Source organism: Sapajus apella, unplaced genomic scaffold, assembly GCF_009761245.1.
Source record: "Sapajus apella isolate SASKATOON/1434 unplaced genomic scaffold, GSC_monkey_1.0 scaffold6, whole genome shotgun sequence".
NCBI classification, from domain to species: domain Eukaryota; kingdom Metazoa; phylum Chordata; class Mammalia; order Primates; family Cebidae; genus Sapajus; species Sapajus apella.
Window position 1 is genome coordinate 42,400,622 of NW_022436946.1, and position 24,029 is coordinate 42,424,650.

Sequence of the window (24,029 nt, forward strand, 5' to 3'; positions counted from 1 at the left end):
TCCCTAGAACTCAGCTGTTCATCCTTCAGGCAGTGGAATCATCCCCTGCCCTTTGAATCATTCCCAGCTTTTCTGGTCTTCCCAACTGAAGCCCCCAGACATCATGGAGCAGAGAGAAGCTGTCTTCAATGTGCCCCTTTGAAATTCCTGACCCACAGAATCTGTGGGCATAATAAAATGGTTTTTGTGTTATGACACTATGTTTTGGGGTAGTTTGTTATGCAGAAATAGATGACCAGAATATAGATATTTTCAATAAAATGTAAAGCAATATGTTAACATGATGGTTGTAAAGACTGGGCTATACTATTCCTCCAAACAGTATAAATATGCTTTCAAAACATCACAGATTTAATCCTAAACTCTATAGAAAAGGTAGTATTAGTTCAGTTTCAACTGCCACAAACAACAGAAATTTATTTTCTCACAGTTCTGGGGGCTAGAAGTGAGTCCAAGATGAAGATTCCAGCCAATTCAATTTCTAGTGAGAGCCCTCTTCCTGGCTTGCAAATAAATAGCCTTCTTGCTGTGTCCTCACATGGGAGAGAGACTGTGAGCAAGCTCTTTGGTGTCTAAAAATAATTAAGGGTGCTAGGTAAGTACAGTAATCCTATTGGATCAGGGGCCAATAGTTATGACTTCATCTAAACTTAATTACTTCTGTGCTCCAAACACAGCCACACTGGGGATTAGGGCTTCAACATATGAATTTTACCGGGACACATACATTCACCAGTTAATTAGGCAGGAGCAGTAACTTTTTCATGCCCCCCCCCCATCATCAGTGACCCAGGCTATAACCTGGCTTTACCACATGCCTGCTTACTCTGTGTTAGAACCTACCTGCCCCTTTTACATCATCCAAGATACCATCATCTCTTGCCTGAGCTACTCCAAGTAACCTACTCCTTCATCTCCCTGTATACACTCCTCTCATTCCTTAGTCTGTTCTCCCCACTATCAGGAATCTCAAAATGCTAGTCTGATGATGCTTTGCCTCCATTTCTACCCCCAGTGACATCCCATTACTCTTAGAAAAAAGTCCAAAATTGGCTGGGTGCAGTGGCTCATGCCTGTAACCCCAGCACTTTAGGAGGCCCAGGCAGGTGGATCACTTGAGGTCATGAGTTTGAGATCAGTCTGGCCAACATGGTGAAACCTGTCTCTACTAAAAATATAAATATTAACTGGGTGTGGTGGTGTATGCCTGTAATTTCCAGCTACCTAGGAGGCTGAGGCAGAAGAATCGCTTGAACCCAGGAAATGGAGGTTGCAGTGAACTAAGATTGCACCACTGTACTACAGCCTGGACAACGATGAGACTCCATCTCAAAAAAAAAAAAAAAAAGTCCAAAATCCTGAAAGTAATCCGGAAGGCACTTACCTACATAGCCTGACTCAGTCGGTACCTTGTACCTTTCTCACCCTTACTGACTGCATGTCAGCCTCAATAGCTGATCACAGATATCCTCCCCTGTATGGGCAATCCTTGCTGCCTGGAACACACTTTTCCACCTCCTTCACTACTTACCCCTTATTTATCTCTCCTATGTCAGCTCAAGTGTCGTGTCCTCAGGGAAGCCATCTCCAGAAACCCCAGTCCCAGCTAAGTTCTTTTATTCCATGTGGTCATAGAGGTATGTTCATTTTGCCCATCAGAAGTATCTCAGTTTGTAATTATATCTTTCTTTGTGTGATTATCCAACTGTTTGGCTTCCCCTTTAGACTGTAATAACTATGAGAGCAAGAACTCTCTGATTTTGCTCATTGGCATGAGTACTTGCCTTGTACATAGAAGCTACTCAGAGAATTTTTTATACTCAGTGAATCTTTAATAAATGAATAAATTAAGGAAGAACAAATGGCTAATCAATGAAATGTCTTCCCGAGTTTAAATGAAGTGTCACTTTTTATCTGAAAAGTAAAACAGTGATTCTACTTAATGGCAAGATAGTCGAAAACAATTTGAAAGAATGTTTTAAAAGATTTTTATATATTTAGATATGTTGACCCAATAATTCTTTTTTTTTTTTTTGAGACGGTGTTTCGCTCTTGTTACCCAGGGTGGAGTGCAATGGCGCCATCTTGGCTCACCGCAACCTCCGCCTCCTGGGTTCAGGCAATTCTCCTGCCTCAGCCTCCTGAGTAGCTGGGATTACAGGCACGCACCACCATGCCTAGCTAATTTTTTGTATTTTTAGTAGAGACAGGGTTTCACCATGTTGACCAGGATGGTCTCGATCTCTTGACCTCGTGATCCACCCGCCTCGGCCTCCCAAAGTGCTGGGATTATAGGCGTGAGCCACCGCGCCCGGCCGGGACCCAATAATTCTAATTACAGACTTCAATTTTGGTAGCCAGGCACCAAGATCACCACCAATTAGTCCCACCTCCTTGTACACCTTGTGCCAACACTTCCTACACTGCACTAGAGTTAATCTGTGTGGCCAGTCATATAGAGTAGAAGCAATGATATGTTACTTCCAAGATTAGCTTGGAAGATTAGCTCGGCACTTTGGGAGGCCAAGGCAGGTGGATCATGAGGTCAGAAGTTCAAGACCAGCCTGACCAACATGATGAAACTCCATCTCTACTAAAAAATACAAAAATTAGCCGGGCTGTAGCACATGCCTATAATCCCAGCTACTCAGGGGGCTGAGGCAGGAGAATCACTTGAACCCGGGAGGCTGAGCTTGCAGTGAACCGAGATCACATCACTGCACTCCAGCCTGGGTGACAGAGTAAGACTCTGTCTCAAAAAAAAAAAAAGAAAAGATAGTGAAGCTTCTTCCTTCCTTCTTGGGTGTGTTCTTACTCTCTTGGATCACTGGCTCTAGGAAACCCAGCTGCCATGGCACATGAGTGGCCTGTGTGGCAAGAACTAAAGCCTATTGCTAACAACCATTTAACTGAGGTTGGAGCAGATTCTCCAGCCCCTTCATATGACAACAGCATGACTGCAACCTCATGAGAAACCATGAGCCAGAACCAGCCAGCCGAGCCAGTCCTGGATTCCTGACCCTTAGCTGTGAAATAATAAATGTCAGTTGTTAAGATCCTAATTTGTTTTGCAGCAATAGATAACTAATATACCATCCTAAGGAAATCCTTACATGTTCTAGTAGTTGTTAATGTTGGCATATTTAGACTTCGTATAGTATAACCATGTTTCATCTTAGGAAGTAAATTCATTGGAATGCTTTCAGTAGCAAAAAATGGAAAACCCAATTAAATAGATGTAAAAGTGAAGATATATATTTTACTCTGACTGAACATGCAAAGGTAGTCAGGCATCAGGGATGGTTTAACATGACAACCCAGTGCCATCAAAGCCCTCCCTGTGCTCTGCCTTCCTTACTGTTGTCTTTATTATCAGCCTGGTGACAGTTTGGCTGCAGTAGCCCTCAGTATGTCCTATCAAGACAGGGCGACAGCTAGAGGAAACAACTCTCATTCTACATGGTTCTTTCCTAGGAACTCAGTAGTGGATTTCCCTCATATCTCTTAGGCTAGAATTGGATGATACATCCTTTCCTTTCTAATCTTGATCAAAATACATTCTTGAAATCCCCTTACCTTTTACCTTTTTTATTTTTTTTTTTTTTGAGACAGAGTCTTGCTCTGTTGCCTAGGTTGGAGTGCACTGGCACAACCTTGGCTCACTGCAACCTCTGTCTCCCAAGTTCAAGTGATTCTCCTGCCTCAGCCTCTTGAGTAGCTGGGATTACAGCTACTACTCAATTATTAATTGAGTAGCAGGCTAATTTTTTGTATTTTTGGTAGAAATAGGGTTTCACCATTTTGGCCAGGCTGGTCTTAAGCTCCTCACCTCATGTGATCCACCCACCTCAGCCTCCCAAAATGGTGGGATTACAGGCGTGAGCCACCACACCCAGCCCTCCTTACCGATTAAATGGGAATAATTATAATTAATATTTCTGAGGACCGTTACAATAAAGAACATAAAAGTATCATCACATAGCTCCAGGAGATATTAGATTCCATTCGTCTCCTTTTTTCTGATTCCCAAATGTGGAGATTTATTGAAATTTTTCTATACTTGACTTTAAAAAAATAAATAAGGTATGTAAACTTTTGGTTGTCTAGTTTCTCAGTATAATTGAAAGGCTAACTCAAAGCAAACATTTAACATGGTGAAATGGGGCGTTAGAGAGATCTGGTGTCTCATCCAACCCAAATTTAGGTTGTATTTATAAAGATAGTGGCCTAGAATATGAATCTGAAGTAGTAAGCATGAAAACAGGCAACATTTGCATACTTTTTTAAAAACTACTTTTAGCTTCACAGGTAGCTAGCTTCTTTGTTTACGTAACTCTTTTCTGATGATGTGAAAGGTAGCAGTTTGGCTTGGCAGGTTCTAACTGGGGCTTTGACACCTTCCTGGGCCAATTGGTTTGCCTCTGTTCTGTGACAACGGACCAGACCTTTAATCCTGAGCAGCCACTGTTATAAGTGCAGTTTGATCTCATGTAAGTAGATATGTACAAATAAATCACCACCATTAGAAAAGCAACTCAAAGCATCTCTCATGGAAGATAAAGTAGCAGAACAGCGTATGTCTGAGCAAAACCACCAGTACCACTATCTCAAGCAAGCATCTTGCAAGTTTCAAGTTTTTTCCCATGTTATTTGATCCAGCCTTACTTCAGCAAAAAGGTCATGTGACAGTGAGACCTACTTTTTTTTTTTTTGGGACGGAGTTTCGCTCTTGTTACCCAGGCTGGAGTGCAATGGCGCGATCTCAGCTCACCGCAACCTCCGCCTCCTGGGTTCAGGCAATTCTCCTGCCTCAGCCTCCTGAGTAGCTGGGATTACAGGCACGCGCCACCATGCCCAGCTAATTTTTTGCATTTTTAGTAGAGACGAGGTTTCACCGTGCTGACCAGGATGGTCTCGATCTCTTGACCTCGTGATCCACCCACCTCGGCCTCCCAAAGTGCTGGGATTACAGGCTTGAGCCACCGCGCCCGGCCCAAGACCTACATTATTAAAAAAAAATTAACATACTTCTGATAGTCATTTGACAAGTATCTTAACATCTATCACCTTTCTGGAAAAAAAAAAGGAAATCCCATCGAAAGTAAATATTCACTGAATGTATTCTCCTTTTCTGTATAATAAACCTTTAGTAAAAACTGCACATATGTAAGTTGATGCTATAGGTATATCTAAATCTCATTTACTCTGACTGCATGCATTCATTTCACAATTTTGTATATCTGGTATCTGAAGGTACTGGTTTGGATGTGATTATCATACCAGTTTCTTGATATTTTACAATTTATATTAACTTTTCCTTTATAATAGAGTATGCGCTCTTAGTATATATACGCAAGCTGATGGAAATGAATGGAGGGATTTTTTTTTCATTAGTAACCAAATTCGTAAAAGTTAGTAATGTTTAGGGAATAAAATTTCTGATTAACTTAGGAACAGTTAATTTGTGGTCCAATTAACTTATGGTAGTAGATTTCAGGGGACTATTAATTGTTTCTTGGTTATCTGAATTTTCTAATTTTTTTTTCAGTGATCATGTATTACTTGAATTATTTAAAATGTAGAAATGATGAATAATAAAAGGTCTTAATCACAATAAGAAGTATGTTATGAACCAAACTGAATCTTTGATTTTAGAGATCTTATAATTATTATGAAATAGAATTATCTATACATTCTACATATAGACACTTGTAACTATGTAGTTATATCTATATATTGATGTATATACATTCTATCCCTGGACTGTGAGTTTCTTGAGGACAGGCTATTTATTAATCTTCATATCTGTATTGCTTTGCAGAAAGCCTGAACCATGATAGAACCTTAATAAGTGGGTTTTTTTGCATGAATAAATGAGGATGACATGCAAACCACAGTTAATTGAGAGTCATATAAATTTTTTAAAATGTTAGACCAAGAAATATAAAATATTATGTTCATTAGCTTCTTTCTTAAGAGCTTTATTGAGGTATATTTTATGACATAAAATTCACCCATTTCAAGCCTACGATTCAATGATTTTTAGTAACTTTATCGAGTGATACAGTCATCACCATAAATCATTTTTAGAACATTTTCACACATACCCCTATAAGGTCCCTGATGCCCATTTACAGTTCCCACCCCCGGCCCCAGGCAATCACTAATCTACATTTCACATCAATGGAATTATATAAAATGTGTGGTCTCTTGCGTCTGGCTTCTTCCACTTAGCATAATGTTTTTGAAGTTCATCCATGGCATAGCATGAGTCAGTAGGTAGTTCCTTTCTCTGTATTGCTGAATAGTATGTCACTGTATGGCTATATCTACCCATTAGCTTTTGAAATTTAAAACACAACTACTTAATAATGCAACAGATAAACAGGTGCTAGTCATTTAACAAACATTTGTTGAAACCTGAATATGGCCTAAGTGATTAAAAAACATAAAAGTGACGAGGACCAGGTCTAACCTTGAAGGAAACAAATATGTAAGAAATCATACATTTCAGAGAAAATTAACTGCTGTGTCGTAATATAAATAAGATAATGTTAGTCTAAAGAGGAAAACATTTGTGGTATCAGTTGAGAGTGCTACTCAAAGAAGTGATATTTGGATTAGATTTAAAATTCATACAAGTAGGCTGGGCAGAGTGGCTCATGCCTGTAATCCCAGCACTTTGGGAGGCCAAGGCAGGTGGATCACCTGAGGTCAGGTGTTTGAGACCACCCTGACCAAAATAGCAAAACTCATCTCTACTAAAAATACAAAAATTAGTCAGGCGTAGTGATGCACATCTGTAGTCCCAGCTACTCGGAAGGTTGAGGGAGGAAAATTGCTTGAACCTGGGAGGCGGCAGTTAGTGAGCCGAGATTGTGCCACTGCACTCCAGCGTGGGTAACAGAGTGAGACTCCATCTCAATCAGTCCATCAGTAAAATTCACACAAGTGGGAAAATATGTATTTTATTCAAGAAACAGCAAATTCCCCAGTGTGTTAAATGCAGGCCTCAAAGGGGATATTTTGTGTAGGAGATGGGACTAGAGGTATTGCTTAGTACTATAAAAGGGAATGCCTTGAATGCTATGTTATAGAATTTATCTTGATTTTATGCAGTAGAGAGGCATTAAAGGAGAATTTTTTTTTTTTTTTGAGACAGAGTTTTGTTCTCGTCACCCAGGCTGGAGTGCAATGGTGCAATGTCAGCTCACTGCAACCTCCACCTCCCGGGTTCAAGCGATTCCCCTGCCTCAGCCTCCTGAGTAGCTGGGATTATAGGCACCAGCCACCACGCCCAGCTAATTTTTGCTTTTTTTTTTTTTTTTTGGGATGGAGTTTTGCTCTTGTTACCCAGGCTGGAGTACAATGGCGCGATCTCGGCTCACCGCAACCTCCTCCTCCTGGGTTCAGGCAATTCTCCTGCCTCAGCCTCCTGAGTAGCTGGGATTACAGGCACGCACCACCATGCCCAGCTAAGTTTTTGTATTTTTAGTAGAGACGGGGTTTCACCGTGTTGATCAGGATGGTCTCGATCTCTTGACCTCGTGATCCACCCGCCTTGGCCTCCCAAAGTGCTGGGATTACAGGCTTGAGCCACCGCGCCCGGCCCAATTTTTGCATTTTTAGTAGAGACAGGGTTTCACCATGTTGGCCAGGCTCCTCTCAAACTCCTGACCTCAGGGATCCCCCCACCCTGCGCCCAACCTAAAGGATAATTATTTCAATTCTTTATTCTGACAAAGTTAGGAAGGATAGAGGAAGGTACAGAAGAGGGAGAGAGATACCAAAAGAGAGAAAAAAAATTAAAAAAATATTTATTGCCCACCTAAGGTACTATATTAGATGCTGATTCTGCAGCAGAGGCCAAACCAAGGCCTTGCTTTCGTGGAACTTATAGTTTAGTAAAAGAGACAATAAATCATTTAACAAGTAAGTATGTCAGTGGTTCAGTAATATCAAGGAAGAAAGGTTTAAAGCAAGCTAAGGAGATAGGAAATGATGGAGAAGGGAGGTAGACTATTAAAGATGAGTTGAAGTTTGAGCAGAGACTCAAAAGCAATGAGAAATGTAGCCATGCAAACATCTAGAGAGTATCTGCAGAACAGCAAGTGCAGAGGCCTCAAGGAGGAGATGCCTAGAGTGTTTGAAACACCTGGAGGCCATTGTAGTTCTGGTTTATGTTTTTAAAGGGTCACTCTGGCAGCCGGGTGAACAATAGACTGTAACCTTTGTCAAAGTCAAATAAAAACTATAGAGAACCAAATCTCTAAATTTAACATTTTGCTTGAGAGGAAAGAATTGCAATTCAGGGTGTACACACAGACCAAGTGGTCTTTAGTATGTCTGAAGAACAAAGAGAATGTTGGAGCTTTTATAAAAAGGAGAAATGTTACATATTGCTCTTTGAGAAAGTTCATGGGCACTAATAAGGTTCTAGGGGGCTGGCAGATTTTGATTAGTGAATGATAGTGGCGAGTAAAATTAGTCTTACAGTTGTCATTTCGGCAACTATTAGATAAAACTGGTTTCGATTCTAGAAGGCGGCTTAAGCAGCCAGGCTTGCAGAAACTTACAGTTTTGGAACTGTGTTAGGTGTTCTAAGTCCTTTTTCCTCCTGGGCCTTCTCAACTCTGTCTTAGTCAGGTGTGACAAGATTGACCCAGTTTCTGTGATCAACTTTCACACTTTGTACATATTTCATTTCACAAGTGTGTAGGTTTATCTGTAGGATTAACTCCTGGGCATGGGATTGCTGGGTCACAGGGCAATTTCACTTATAATTTTGATAGAGATCGTGGAATTTCCAGCTAGTTTCCACTTCCACCAGCCATATTTGAGAGGCCTATTTGGTCACAGCCTTACCATCACTAAGAGGGAAACTGGGAATGTTTTTTTATTTGTCAGAAGTCACTAAATCAAGCTGTTGATAGACTTGTATTCTTCCTGGAGTTCTGGGGGAAAATCCATTTCTTTGCCTTCTCTAATTTTCATGTTCATTCCTTGGCTCATGGCCCCATCTCTCATCTTCAAATTTCTGCCTCCTGTCATTAAATTACCTTTTATGACTCTGACTTTGACTCCCTCTTATAAGGACTCTTAAAGATTACATTAGGCCCATCCAATTAAACCAGATAATCCCCTCATTTCAAAATCCTGAATTTAATTACATCTGCAGAGTCTCTTTTGCCATGTAAGGTAACCATCACAGCTTCCAGGGAGGGATTAGGATATAGACATCTTTGTAGAAATGGTGAGCTTTGTTAGTCTACCACAATTTGCCATTTGTCTGTGATAGGAAATGTGAATTGTTTTCCTCATTGTTCTTTGTCTATTAACATTGCCTGTGGTTTTGTGGTTGTTTTGCTGTTTTTGCCATTTGGAATTTATCCTGGTAAATGGTATGCAATGTAGCTCAGACTTTATTTTTGCCAGATAGCTATTTATTTTATTTTTTCAGACTTTCAGCCTCTTTATTTATTTTTCCTTTTTTTTTTTTTTTTTTTTAATTTCAGGTTCAAGGCCTTTGAAATCAGCCCCTTTAAATTAGGTACTCTGAGAAGAGGTCAGAATGGCAGGCAGGGGATGGGGAAGATGGTGCCTCTTGAGCCCCACTCAGCAACTGGTTAGTCATCCTCTGGCAGGTGGATCTTGCTGTCCGGATAGCTATTTAATTGTACCAGCACCATTTACTGAAAAGTTCAACTTCTTACTAAAATATAGCAAATTCCTATATATAGTTTGGTTGCTTTCTGGACTTTCTATTTTGTTCCCTAGTCTATCTAAAAAGTACTTTTTTTTTAATTTCTGAGATTTTACAGTGTATTAGAGTATCTGGTAGGGCTTAGACAAAATTTGCTCTCCCTCTCCACCCCTCCCCCAGCACACATTCCTCTTCTTTTTCAAGATTTTCCTCTCTGCTCTCGTTGTTTATTTTTCCCATATGAACTTCAGTTTGCCTGGTGTCACAGGGAAAAGGTATTGTTAGTTTTATTGGAGTAGTTTCCGAGGCTGGATTCTTACTATCTTTCAACATGTTATGTCTTTATATTCATTCAAGTTACCGTTGTTCTTGCAGTAGTATTTTAACATTTTCTTAATTCAGTTTGGCACATTTCTAAGTTTATTCACAGTTTTTGTTTTTGTTTGTTTGTTTTGAGACGGAGTCTGGCTCTTTTATCCAGGCTAGAGTGCAGTGACACGATCTTAGCTTACTGCTTCCCTGGTTCAAGTGATCCTCCCATCTCAGCCTCTCAAGTAGCTGGTACCACAGGCTTACTTCACCATGCCCAGCTAGTTTTTGTATTTTTGGTAGGGACAGGCGGGGTTTCACCATGTTGGTCAGGCTGGTCTCAAACCCTTGACCTCAGGTGATCCACCCAACTCAGCCTCCCAAAGTGCTGGGATTACAGGCATGAGCCACCTCACCCAGCCTTATCCCTAGGCTTTTTTGTTTGTTTTTTGGGTGTTTGTTTCTTTTTTTTTTTTTTTTTTTTTGACAGGGTCTCCCTCTGTTGCCCAGGCAGGAGTGCAGTGGCATGCTCTCAGCTCAGTACAGCCTCTGCTTCCCAGGCTCACATAATTCTCCTGCCTTAGCTTCCCAAGTAGGTGGGACTACAGGTGCAAGACACCAAGCTTGACTGCTTTTTGTATTTTTGGTAGAGATAGGGTTTCATCATGTTGCTCAGGCTGGTCTCTAACTCCTAAACTCAAGTAATCTGCCTGCCTCTGCCTCCCAAAATGTTGGGATTACAGGCATGAGCCACTGTTCCCGGCCTTATTCACAGCTTTTCAATCTTTATTTTTGTATACATAATGGAAGAAAGACTCTATTGAAAACACTTTCTGATTAGTTTTTATATATGAAAGCTATTGTTAATACATTTATTATGTTAATTTTGAATTACTAATTTTAGATGCTGCTACATTACTGAATTATCTTCTTGTTTGTAGTAGTTTTTTAGTTGAGTCTCTTGGTTTTGCCAATATGCAGTTATAGAGTCTTCACTATAGTAAGAGTTAAACTCATCTTTTCTAATTTGTATACATCTAACTTTCTCTCGTCTCTTCTGTTACATTATAAATAGCAATGGTGGTGTGTGTCTGTCTTACTCCTCACATTAGTAACAAAGGCTCATGTTTCCCCATAAAATATTTGCTGACTTTTGGGCTGATACACACACACACACACACACACACACACACACACACACACACCGCTGTCATGTTAAAGAAATACACATCAGTTGCTATTTCTTTATTTCTTAGAGTCAGGGTTCTCAATGTGTCATCCAGGCTGGAGAGCAGTGGCATGATTATGGCCTACTGCAGCCTTGAACTGCTGGGTTCAAGTGATCCTCCCACCTCAGCCTCCTGAGTTGCTAGGATTACAGGTGTGAACCACTGCACCCAGCTGTTCCTATTTTATTTGGGACTTTTCTTCTTATCAAGAATAGGAATTGAATTTTGTCAAATACCTCTGTAGTATATATGGAGAGATAATATGGTTTTTCTTAGGTTTATTAATATATATTGTCACATTTTAAAATACATCTCTGATTTCTAAAATTAAATATGTTATAATTTATACCTAATATTTTATAAAGTACGTCTTACATTATGCACTGTTTCTCTCCTGTGTGGCTTTTTTGTCATTATTCAATGCTGTGTTTCATATTTGCAATCATTGCCATAAGTGCAATATTTTTTGTTGTTAAAAGACTATATATAATTAAGGTGATGCTGGGCACGGTGGCACATGCCTGTGGTCCCAGCTACTTGGAAGGCTGAGGTGGGATGATCGCTTGAGCTCAGTAGTTTGAGACCAGCCTGGGCAATAAGCAAGACCCCATCTCAAAAACATTGCATTAAATTAAGCTGATAATTTGATTTGACCATTGGGCTGAAGATTCCCCTCAACATGGCAAAAGAGGAGGGGGCTCTATTTCAACTGACCTTTTAGTGGCCACTGTTTTTTTCTTAATATTTTTTATTTTGTCTCCAAGCAGTGGTGAAAAGAAAGGATTATGGGATCGGGAGCAGGCCGAAAAGTGTTTGAGTTAATACTTCTGGATGGGTTCTAGTTAGTTTGATGTTTCAGAAAAATGCCATAAAATGGACATTGTTTTATATGTTTACTTCATCATTCCTGTTCTCAGAGCCCTGCTATCCAATGCTGAGCCCTTAAACTGTGGCTAGTGAGGTTTTGTAAGTGAATACACACTGATTTTGAAAACTTACTATAAAAAAAGAGTATAAAATAGCTCATTAATAATTTTTATATTGATTGTATGTGTAAAATGATAATACTTGGATATATTGGGATAGATAAAATATGTCATTAAGGTTAATTTCACCTGTTTCTTTCCCCTTTTTTGATGTAGCCACTAGAAAATTTTACATTGCACATGTGGTTCACATATTTCTGTTGGACAACATTGGTCTACAGGTAGTAGATGTGTATATATTTATTTATAAATTATATCCTCTTTTACACCTTGTTTCTTATGAGAATAAACTTTAATGAAGACTGTAGTAATCATTCTCCATTATAATAGATTATCTCTTCTCTGATTTTTCTTTTGCTTTTTTTGTTTTTTTGGGGTTTTTTTTGACACAGAGTCTTGCTCTTTCATCCAGGCTGGAGTGCAGTGGTGCAATCTCGGCTCACTGCAACCTTTCCCATCCCAGTTCAAGGGATTCTCAAGCCTCAGCCTCCCAAGTAGCTGGGATTACAGGCACCCACCACCATACCTGGCTGATTTTTATATTTTTAGTAGAGACGGGGTTTCACCATGTTGGCCAGGCTGGATTTGAAATCCTGACCTCGTGATCCACCCACCTTGGTCTCCCAAAGTGCTGGGATTACATGCATGAGCCACCACGCCCGGGCTTTTTCTTTTTTAGAGGCAGTATAGGCTGGGCTCAGTATTTCCAGCACTTTGGGAGGCTGAGGCAGGCAGATTACCTGAGACTAGGAATTCAAGACCAGCCTGGCCAACATGGTGAAAGTCTGTCTCTACTTAAAAAACGAAAATACAAAAATTAGCTGGGTGTTATGGCTCATGCCTGTAATCCTAACACTTCAGGCAGATCACTTGAACTCAGAAGTTCAAACCAGCCTGGGCAACATGGAGAAACTCTGTCTCTACAAAAAATACCAAAAATTAGCTGGGTATGGTGGTGCATGCCTGTGGTCCCAGCTACTTGGGAGGCTGAGATGGAAGGATTGCTTGAGCCCAGGAGGTCAAGGCTGTAGTAAGCTGTGATCACGCCACCACGCTTCAGCATGGGTGACAAAACAAGACCCTGTCTCAAAAAAAAAAAAAAAAGAGAGAGAGGAAGAAAAAGAGACAGACAGACAGGGTCTTGCTCTGTCACCCTGGCTATAGTGCAATAGCTTACTTATCACCTTGAACTCCTGGGCTCAAGTGATCTTCCTGCATCAGCCTCCTGAGTAGTCAGGACTACAGGGGCACACCACCTTGCCTGGCTAATTTTTTTTTTTTTTTTAAGCCTTGCTATGTTTCCCAGGCTGATCTTGAACTCCTAGCCTCAAGCAACCTCCTGCCTCAGACTCTCAACGTGCTTAGATTACAGACATGAGCCACCATGCCCAGCCTGATTTTTCTGTTTAATTATTTATAGGAAAGTATAGTTCATTCCATATGCCCTTGACATTTTCACAAAAGTTAAATGCAGTAGGCTTCTTGTGCTTAATACTGGCACTTAATAACTGATAAAAGGGAGTTAGTTTGAAGGTCTTTCTACTTTTCCCCTTACCCTGTAGGATATATTTTAACAGAAGTTTCCTACCTCAGAATAAAATTTGCTTTGACATTTCTTTAACTTTCCCCCTATTACCCTAAAAAAGCAGTTTCCCCACCACATTCTTTTTAGGGAGAGCTGAAGTTAGGCATCTTTTAGGTCTATCTTGTTCCAGTAGCCTGAGTGTTTTTGAATAGTTCATTTGTTAACTTTTCTATTCTTCAAAAACAGAAACAATTAAATTACTCCTAAAGTCTTTTTTATCTTGCCTTTTGTTACATTTTTAGGAAAATTATATCACAGATGATATTGGAATATCGACTTGGAAGGAGCAGACTTTTCTCTCCCATGGTGCCTTACTAGCAAAGAGCTGCCAAGCTGCAATGGAATTAGCAAAGCATGATGCTGAGGTTCAGAATATGGCATTTCAGTATGGGAAGCACATGGCCATGAGTCATAAGGTATTTGCACACCCTTTATCTTTTTTTGGTACTTAAATAGCTAAAACGATACACAAGAAACCTTTTGCCATTTAATAAGAAGCTTTCATATTTCAAAAAATGCTTATTACGTGGTTAAAATCTGTCAGTCCTGGATGATGATTGTTATGTAATGTAAACACTATAATTGGTAAGGATTATATAATTCTTACACAGTACTCTTTTATGTGATGTTTGTCTTTTCTTACCACCTGAAACGGTTCTTGAGAGAACTCTTACATATTATTAAATAACATATTTACAGACTGGAATATATTCACAGAATGGAAGAATATTTGTCATTTTTGTTACAGTTCCCTTATAGCTCTTTTTATTTTATTTTATTTTATTTTGAAACAGAGTCTTATTCTGTCACCCAGGCTGGATGGAGTGCAGTGGCTCAATCTCTGTTCACTGCAACCTCTGCCTCCCGGGTTCAAGTAATTCTCCTGCCTCAGCCTCCTGAGTAGCTGAGATTATAGGTGCACACCACCATACCTGGCTAATTTTTGTATTTTAGTAGAGAGGGGGATTTTACCTTGTTGGTCAGGCTGGTCTCAAACTCCTGACCTCATGATCTACCTGCCTTAGCTTCCCAAAGTGCTGGGATTACAGGCATGAGCCACTGCACCCAGCCCCCTTATAGCTTTTATATAAAGCATATTATGAAAAAAAAATTCAGAAATATACTGAATAAAATTGAAAGCTTTAATTCTAGTGACTAATTCTTTGAATGGGCATATGAAATCTAAAATGTCCCAAGATGAGTTGCTGTATTGTTGCCTCTGTCTATATATTATAATTTTAAAATTTCATTTAATATGTATTTTTCAGATGTTACTTAAATAGTTCATGGGGGGAACATATACATATATAATATCTCCAGATGAGCTTTTTGCATATTTTATTTAATCTTTGATTAGTTTATTAAGCAAGTCTATTTATTAAATCTTTATTTAAATCGTTAACTTAAAAAGTAAAATACAGCCAGGTGCGGTGGCCCACGCCTGTAATCTCAGCACTTCGGGAGGCTGAGCCAGGTAGATCACCTGAGGCCAGGAGTTCGTGACCAGCCTTGCCAACATGGTGAAACCCTATCTCTACTAAAAATACAAAAAATTAGCCAGGCGTGCTGGCAGCCACCTGCAATCCCAGCTACTCAGGGGCTGTGGCAGGTGAATCACTTGAACCTGGGAAGCAGAGGTTGCAGTGAGCTGAGATTATGCCACACCAACCTGGGCAACAAGAGTGAAAATCTATCTCCAAAAAGAAAGCTCACGCCTGTAATCCCAGCACTTTGGGAGGCCAAGGCGGGTGGATCACGAGGTCAAGAGATCGAGACCATCCTGGTCAACATGGTGAAACCCCGTCTCTACTAAAAATACAAAAAATTAGCTGGGCATGGTGGCGTGTGCCTGTAATCCCAGCTACTCAGGAGGCTGGGGCAGGAGAATTTGCCTGAACCCGGGAGGCGGAGGTTGCGGTGAGCCAAGATCGCGCCATTGCACTCCAGCCTGGGTAACAAGAGCGAAACTCTGTCTCAAAAAAAAAAAAAAAAGAATAATATAAAAAGTAAAATAAAGACTTCCCCCCATTAAACAAGGAATGTGTTAGGGAATAATTCTGGAAAATTTTACAGGTTATTGTTAATCATCTGAAATATCCTTTTTTTTTTTTTTTTTTTTTTTTTTTTTGAGTTTTTTTTTACCTCTGTTGCCCAGGCTGGTGTGCAGTGGCACAATCTCAACTCACTACAACCTCTGTCTCCTGGATTCAGGGCATTCTCCTGCCTCAACCTCCCGAGTAGCTGAGATTACAGGTCTATGCCACCACACCTGGCTAATTTCTATATTTGTAGTAGAGGTGGGGTTTCACCATTTTGACCAGGCTGGTCTTGAACTCCTGACCTCAGGTGATCCGCCCACCTTAGCCTCCCAAAGTATTGGGATTACAGGCATGAGCCACTGCACCCAGCCTGAAATATTCTTTTGTTTATTAAAGTATATCTAAAAAACTGCATTCCTTAAGCTTCGTATTTTACTGCATTAACTGGTACTTTCTGAGTATAAAACATATTAATGTGTATATATTTCATTAATTTACTCTTTTAACTGCTTCTTATAGATAAATTCTGATCTCCAGCCATTTACTAAAGAAAAGACCAGTGACTCCATGACTTTTAATCTAAACTCAGCTCCTGTAGTCTTACATCAGGAATTTCTTGGAAGAGATTTGTGGATTAAACAGATCAGAGAGGTAAAATGAAATTATTCCTGTTTTAGGTACCGTTAGTAATAAGTGGATTTTAGAACATAATTGATATTTCTTGGTGATATAAGGCTGTACATAAGCCTGAGGCATATTCATGTAACAAGTAAAATTCTTTGTAATCTTCATTTTTAAGAGGTAAAATATTGGAGATTGCAGTACTGAATTTTTTTTATTATCTGAGTTCTTAGAAAACTGCAACACAAAACTAGTGCCTGTGGTGAATGCTAATTAACTCAGATGACTTTTTTTCTAAAGACTTTTAAAAATTGGGCTACGGTAATAGCACCACCCTATAACTGACTGCAATTTCCCATCTGTGGACTCTCGCACAAGCTGCAGAATTCCAGGAGCTCCGTCTGTCAGCTCATTGGGTTATTTTAAAACAAACTTGGACCCTGAATACTTGTTCTGAGGCATTATCAAAGAAAAAAAAAATAAAAGCATGGCGAAGTGGGAGGGGTAAAGGGGCTTGAATTGGGTAAATTTCTCATTTTGGCAGATGAGAGGGAACTTTTTTGGTTTTCTTTTAATTCAGAAACTCTAGTGCAAAAAGTTCTTGCCTTTTTAGCCAATGCCTCATGGAATTTATTTAACTTTGTGACTGTAATTGGTTGGGTTAATCTGAGCTCTGGACAGAGAAACCAGGCACAGCTGAGGTTGGGGTAGCCACCATACTTAAAGGAGAGAGGACGGGTGGGCACAGTGGCTCATGCCTATAATCCCAGCACTTTGAGAGGCCAAGGCGAGAGGATCGCTTGAGCTCTTGAGTTCAAGACCAGCAACATAGTGAGACTTCATCTCTACAAAATTAAAGTTGTTAAAAATTTTTTTTGAAAAAAGCAGAGAGCCTAAGTGAGTATCTGCATTCTAAAAGATTTCTCCTCTCACAACCTTTATTGATTCTCAAAATGCTGGCAGCCAACTTAAAATTCCTCATATTCACCAAGTGGAAAACTGGAGGATTTCTTTCTGAAGAAACTGTCAAACTCAGGAGAAAAGCCCTGCAGATGTGGATACCTGGGGCCTCCTCAGTAAACATGCCACATCCCTGAGCAGTCGTCCTGCAGCGAGACCCACCACTTGACAAGCCTCAGAGGATCCAAGTGCCCAGAATATCTGCTGCCTCACTCTGAAGCAGAATAGGAAAAGAGGACCACTGGGTATTTGAGAAAAGCTGCTTCTACAAAACAGCAAATCAAAAACAAACTGATAAAAAGGGAACTTAGAGGAAACAGAGACAATGCAAGCAAAGGCAGACGTTTTTCAAAGCACTGTAATCAATATACTTGACAAGGAAGGATATTAAATCCATGGTATAATAAAAGATGACACATTGAAAAGGACAATTCAAGAATTAAAAATTAGAATTATAAAATATAAAAATATGATTGCAGAATTTTTCATCAGAAGCAGAATGGAAGATACAAATGAAAAAAATCTCTCGGAAAATTGGACAAAAATGATTTTTTAAAAAGAGAAAAAAAAAATAAACTAAGGACTCTTTCAGGATATCTTGTATCTATTAAGAGTCACAGGCCAGGCCAGGTGCGGTGGCTCACACCTGTAATCCCAACACTTTGGAAGGCCAAGGCAGACGGATTACCTGAGGTCAGGAGTTTGGCTAGCCTGGCTAACGTGGTGAAATCAGTCTCTACTAAAAATACAAAAATTAGCTGGGCATGGTGGTGCACACCTGTAATCCCAGCTACTCGGAAGGCTGAGGCAGGAGAATCACTTGAAGCCAGGAGGCAGAGGTTGCAGTGAGCCGTGATCACACCATTATACTCCAGCCTGGGTGACAAGAGCTAAACTCTGTCTCAAAACAAACAAAAAAAGTCACAGACCAGGTACGATGGCTCACACCTGTAATCCCAGTAATCCCAGCACTTTGAGAGGCCAAGGCAGGTGGATCACTTGAGGTCGGGAACTCAAGACCAGCCTGGCCAACATGGTAAAAAAAAGGTGCTGGGCAAGGTGGCTCATACCTGTGATCCCAGCACTTTGGAAGGACGAGGTGGGCAGATCACTTGAGGCCCAGAGTTCAAGACAAGTGTGGCCACTCTACTAAAATTACAAAAATTAGCCAGGTGTGGTGGCAGGCACCTGTAGTCCCAGCTTCTCAAGAGGCTGAGGCAGGAGACTCATTTGAACCCAGGAAGCAGAAGCTGCAGTGAGCTGAGATCACATCACTGCACTCCACCCTGGGTGACGGAGTAAGACTCCATCTCAAAAAAAAAAAAAAAGTCATAGAGAAAACTGAAAACAGAAGTAAGAAAATTAACGAATTTTTAAAAAGAAAAATTATGGCTGGGATTACAGTGGCTCCCGCCTGTAATCCCAGCACAACACTTTGGGAAGCTGACGTGAGCAGATCACTTGAGGTCAGGAGTTCCAGGCCAGCCTGACCAACATGGCGAAACCCCATCTCTATTAAAAATACAAAAATTGAGCCGGCTGCAGTGGCTCACACCTGTAATCCCAGCACTTTGGGAGGCTGAGGCAGGCAAATCAGTAGGTTAGGGGTTCGAGACCAGCCTGACCAACATGGTGAAACTCCGTCTCTACTTAAAAATAGAAAAATTAGCTGGGCATGGTGGTGCACACCTGTAATCCCAGCTGCTCAGGAGACTGAGGCAAGAGAATCGCTTGAACCTGGGAGGTGGAGGTTGCTGTGAGCCAAGAGTGCGCCATTGCACTCCAGCCTAAGCGACAGAGTGAGACTCCATCTCAAAAAAAAAAAAAGACAAAAATTTGCCGGGCGTGGTGGCTCATGCTTGTAATCCCAACACTTTAGGAGGCCAAGGTGGGCAGATCACAGGGTCAAGAGTTCGAGATCAGCCTGGCCAACATGGCAAAACCCCATCGCTACTAAAAAATACAAAAGTTAGCCGGGTGTGATAGTATGCACCTGTAATCCCAGCTCCTCAGGTGGCTGAGGTAGGAGAATCATTTGAGCCTGGAGGCAGAGGTTTCGGTGGACCAAGATCTTACCACTACACTCCAGCCTGGGCAACAGAGTGAGACTCTGTCTCCAAAACAAACAAACAAAAATTAGCCAGTGAGGTGGCCTGGGCCTGTAATCCCAGCTACTCAGGAGGCTGAGGCTGGAGAGTCACTTGAACCCTGGAGTCAGAGGTTGCAGTGAGCTTATCACACCACTGCACTGCAGCCTGGACAGCTGAGCGAGACTCCATCTCACCAAAAAAAAAAAAAAAAAAAAAAAACACTTTACTGAGTTTATTTGAATCTTCTAAAATAGTCTATATATAATAAATTATATATATAATAATCTAAATCATATATATTATATATATAATATATATAATATAATTTATATAATGTATATAATATATAATTTATATTATATATAATATATATATAAGATGATGATCTTGTCCTGTGAATGCTTTCTAGTCAGAGATAGGGAACACAATTCGCATAACACCTAGGAGGAACATTCCAGCTTAAATCTCAAGTAAGTTGCTTATTAATCCTGAAATTAGTTCTGTTTCCAAATTTTTCATGTTATTCGCCCTCCTGGATATCTTTGTGATCCTTTCCTTGCCTCCCCCACAGCCCTCTCCTTCAGTTTTGAATTTTATTGCAAGGTCCTTAAGGATAATAACAAATTCATCTTTGAATTACTCATAGTACCTGGCGCAGTGGCTTACTTGGAGTAATTACCCAATTAATATTTGTCAAAAAGTGAGTGTGGTGTGGTCTTGCAGGGTGAGATTGTTTGGTGGCAGCCCTGTTTTGTTAAATAGAGTTAAGTTGGTATAACAGAAATAGCTCACAGAGGACCAGGATTTGGAAGGTCTAGATCAAGACTGTCCAACCCTTGTGGGCCTCATGCAGCCCAAAACAGCTTTGAAAGTAGCCCAACACAAACTTGTAAACTTTTTTAAAACATTATGAGGGCTTCTCTGCAATTTTTTTTTAGGTCATCAGCTACCATTAGTGTTCATGTATCTTATGTGTGGCCTGAGACAATTCTTCCAGTGTGGCCAGGGAAGCCAGAAGATTAGACACTCCTGGTCTAGATTCTGATTTGGACTCTGCTAGCATCTATGTAAACTTAATCACATTCTCTCATATCCTCATTATTCTTTTCTATAAAATTGTAGCATTAAACTAGATCTTTTGCAAAGTCATTTTCAGCTCTCAAATAAATCTAAGAAATAGGTCTCTTTGACAAGAGATGCATTACAAGAAAAATATTTATCTCCATTAGAAACAGTCCGGGCATGGTGGCTCACGCCTGTAATCCAAGCTACTCTGGAGACTGAGACAGGAGAATCACTTGAGCCCAGGAGGCAGAGGTTGCAGTGAGCCAAGATCGCACCACTACACTCCAGCCTGGGCAACAGAGCAAGACTCTGTCTCAAAAAAAAAGAAAAAAAGAAAAGAAAGAAAGAAACATGCAAGTTGTTAACACTGAGAAATAGAAAAATCTTGCTCTCAATGATGGAAGTCACCTGCAATTTTTTATTACCACATTTAAAATTACTTATTTACAGGCCGGGCGCGGTGGCTCAAGCCTGTAATCCCAGCACTTTGGGAGGCCGAGGCGGGTGGATCACGAGGTCAAGAGATCGAGACCATCCTGGTCAACATGGTGAAACCCCGTCTCTACTAAAAATACAAAAAATTAGCTGGGCATGGTGGCGCGTGCCTGTAATCCCAGCTACTCAGGAGGCTGAGGCAGGAGAATTGCCTGAACCCAGGAGGCGGAGGTTGCGGTGAGCCAAGATCGCGCCATTGCACTCTACCCTGGGTAACATGAGTGAAACTCTGTCTCAAAAAAAAAAAAATTACTTATTTACTCTGCCAGGCAGGTTTATGTCTCATCTACCCTTGGAAAGAGTAAAAATTATTGATTAGACAAGGAAGTGAGGTGACACAGCCTCTGTGCCCATTCAGCACCATTGTGAAGCCAAGAGGAAGAGCACCTCTGGGATTTTCCGTATCAGGCTCTGCCATCTCTTCTCCAGCTCCTCCTTTCTCCTGAAAAATCTTAGGATTAGCTGGCCCTCTTTCATCACAACTACAGGCCTATGGATGCACGTGCACATGCACGTGCGCGCGCGCACACACACACGACCACATTCTTTCACAAAGGCAGTTAAGACCGGAAACAGCTGAAAAACATTTGCTGAGCATTTTCTCCATACTAAATTCTACAGATCTCTCCCTGCCTTAATTTTAAATTTAAATTTGTAGCTGGTGAAAAATAATGATCAGGAAAAAATACTGTTAGCGAATGGGTTATTCACCCTGGGGAGGTGCAGTCATTACTCAGTTATCATTTTGATTCCTAATAAAAGAAAGTAGAATCCTTCAGAGCACCACAGAGCTCTGACTCTCTTAGGGAGTCCAGGGGCTATTGCAGGTCAGCAAGCTTTATTTTTAATGATCCTTCTAGTTTTCTGCTGCCATTATAAGTCACCTGAAGAAATAAGAATTATGGTTATATTTTCTTGGCTATTCCTAATAGTACTGAAATGTCACTTGGGTTTGTGACATTCTGACACTGTCATAACCAGCCATAAAATACCTTAAGTGTACTACAAATTACCATTGCTAAGCTGTAACTCACTTGTCCTTAGATAGCCTACTATTACTCCTTATTCAGAAAGTAAAACAAAGACTTCTAGGCAAGACTGGTGTGCGTGAAAGTAACACATGCATATTCTTAAAAGAGAAAATGCACATTCAGATTCCTCATTAATACCACATGTGATACTCTTCTAGTTCTTTAAGACATTTTAGTGGTTTCAAAAGGAATAATATTAACATCATCCTCTATCATAGAAGGTATACAATATCGGCATTTGAAGGGACGGTATGTTTGACTACAAAGACTCTGAAATGACTCTAGATATCTCCTAAATTAAAATATCTCTTAAGGCTTTCTGTAGCGCTTAAGGAAACAAAGTGCTTGACTACAGGAGATACAATAATAAGTTGCCTAAAGGTTTTCTATGGCCTAGTAGAGAGGGAATAAGATAAACACTAATTCCTTATGTAATAAACATAAGGAATACTTATATATATATATATATATATATATATGTTTATTTCTTATATAATAAATATATAAACATAAGGAATACTGTAATTCATGCCACTTGGGGAGCACAGAGGAAAGAGAATTGATGTTCAGTTGGAAAAGTAAAGAAGGGGCTTATGGGCCGGGCGCCGTGGCTCAAGCCTGTAATCCCAGCACTTTGGGAGGCCGAGGCGGGTGGATCACGAGGTCAAGAGATCGAGACCATCCTGGTCAACACGGTGAAACCCCGTCTCTACTAAAACTACAAAAAATTAGCTGGGCATGGTGGCGCGTGCCTGTAATCCCAGCTACTCAGGAGGCTGAGGCAGGAGAATTGCCTGAACTCAGGAGGCGGAGGTTGCGGTGAGCCGAGATCGCGCCATTGCACTCCAGCCTGGGTAACAAGAGCGAAACTCCGTCTCAAAAAAAAAAAAAAAACAAAGAAGGGGCTTATGAAGTCAGTATTAATAATATGTGAGATAGACCTTAAAGAAGATTTGATAGCAAAGATGAGAAGTCAGGGCTTCCTAGGCAAAGGAAACCATGAAAAAGTGATACAGGTGCAGTCATGCAGTGTATTCAAAGAAAAAAAGTGTTTTAATTTGGATGGAATGTGAAAAACATAGGGCAGCATCAGGGACAGATGAAGAATTGCTCTGTTATTAAATAGTAATAACTATATTTAAAAGACTGGTTTATATAAAAATATGTACATGAATGTTCAGATCAGCATTATTCACAATATCCAAAAGGTAGAAATAATCTAATGTCCGTCAACTGATGAATGGATAAACAAAATGTGGTATATCCATACAATGGAGTATTACTCAACCATGAAAAGGAATGAGGTATTGATACATGCTGCAACATGCCTGGGCCTTTAAAACATAATAAGTGAAAGAAGCCAGATGCAAAAGGCCACGTATCATATGATTCCATTTATGTGAAACATCCAGGGTAGGCAAGTCATAGAGACAGAAAAAAGACTAGTGGTTGCCCAGGATTAGGAAAAGGGGAAGGGGGAGAGAGTAATGGATACAGGTTTCCTTCTGGGGTAATAAAAATTCAGAACTTGTTAGTGGTGATGATTGCATAGCATTGTGAATGTACCAAATGCCACTGAATTATACTTTTTTAAGTTATTAAAATGATTAATTTTATGTTATGAAAAATTTGCCTAAATTTTTTTAAAGACTTTGGGATGTTTGCCTATGGAAAATCAACTTGATGAAGAAGTCATGAAGCAGACATTGAAAGCTTTTGAGCCAGACATTGTCAAGGTCTGAACTGTGAGAGAGGTAAATCTGGCTCTAGTATATAGGATGAAAGGAACAAGGAGATAGTAAAGGCAAGGAGATCAGTTAAGAAGTTTTTGGAAGCCCATTGATAAGCACAAGAGAAAAGCCCAGTCAGAGTGTTGGCAATGAGAATGGGAAGATAAGGAGGTTAAGCGTAAAACT

General features: G+C 40.3%; 1 protein-coding gene across 7 annotated transcripts in view; it reads left to right on the plus strand.

The window, feature by feature from the left end:
* The window catches only part of PDSS2 (decaprenyl diphosphate synthase subunit 2), a 279,633-nt gene that overhangs the window by 206,362 nt on the left and 49,242 nt on the right, over window positions 1–24,029 (plus strand). For 5 of the 7 annotated variants that reach the window (XM_032275117.1, XM_032275118.1, XM_032275119.1 and 2 more), the window contains exons 5-6: window positions 14,055–14,228; window positions 16,371–16,502. In XM_032275117.1, the coding sequence (XP_032131008.1) occupies window positions 14,055–14,228; window positions 16,371–16,502 (306 nt within the window). The remainder of the gene's footprint in view (window positions 1–14,054; window positions 14,229–16,370; window positions 16,503–24,029) is intronic. The other 2 variants (XM_032275121.1, XM_032275122.1) reach the window with 1 other exon arrangement.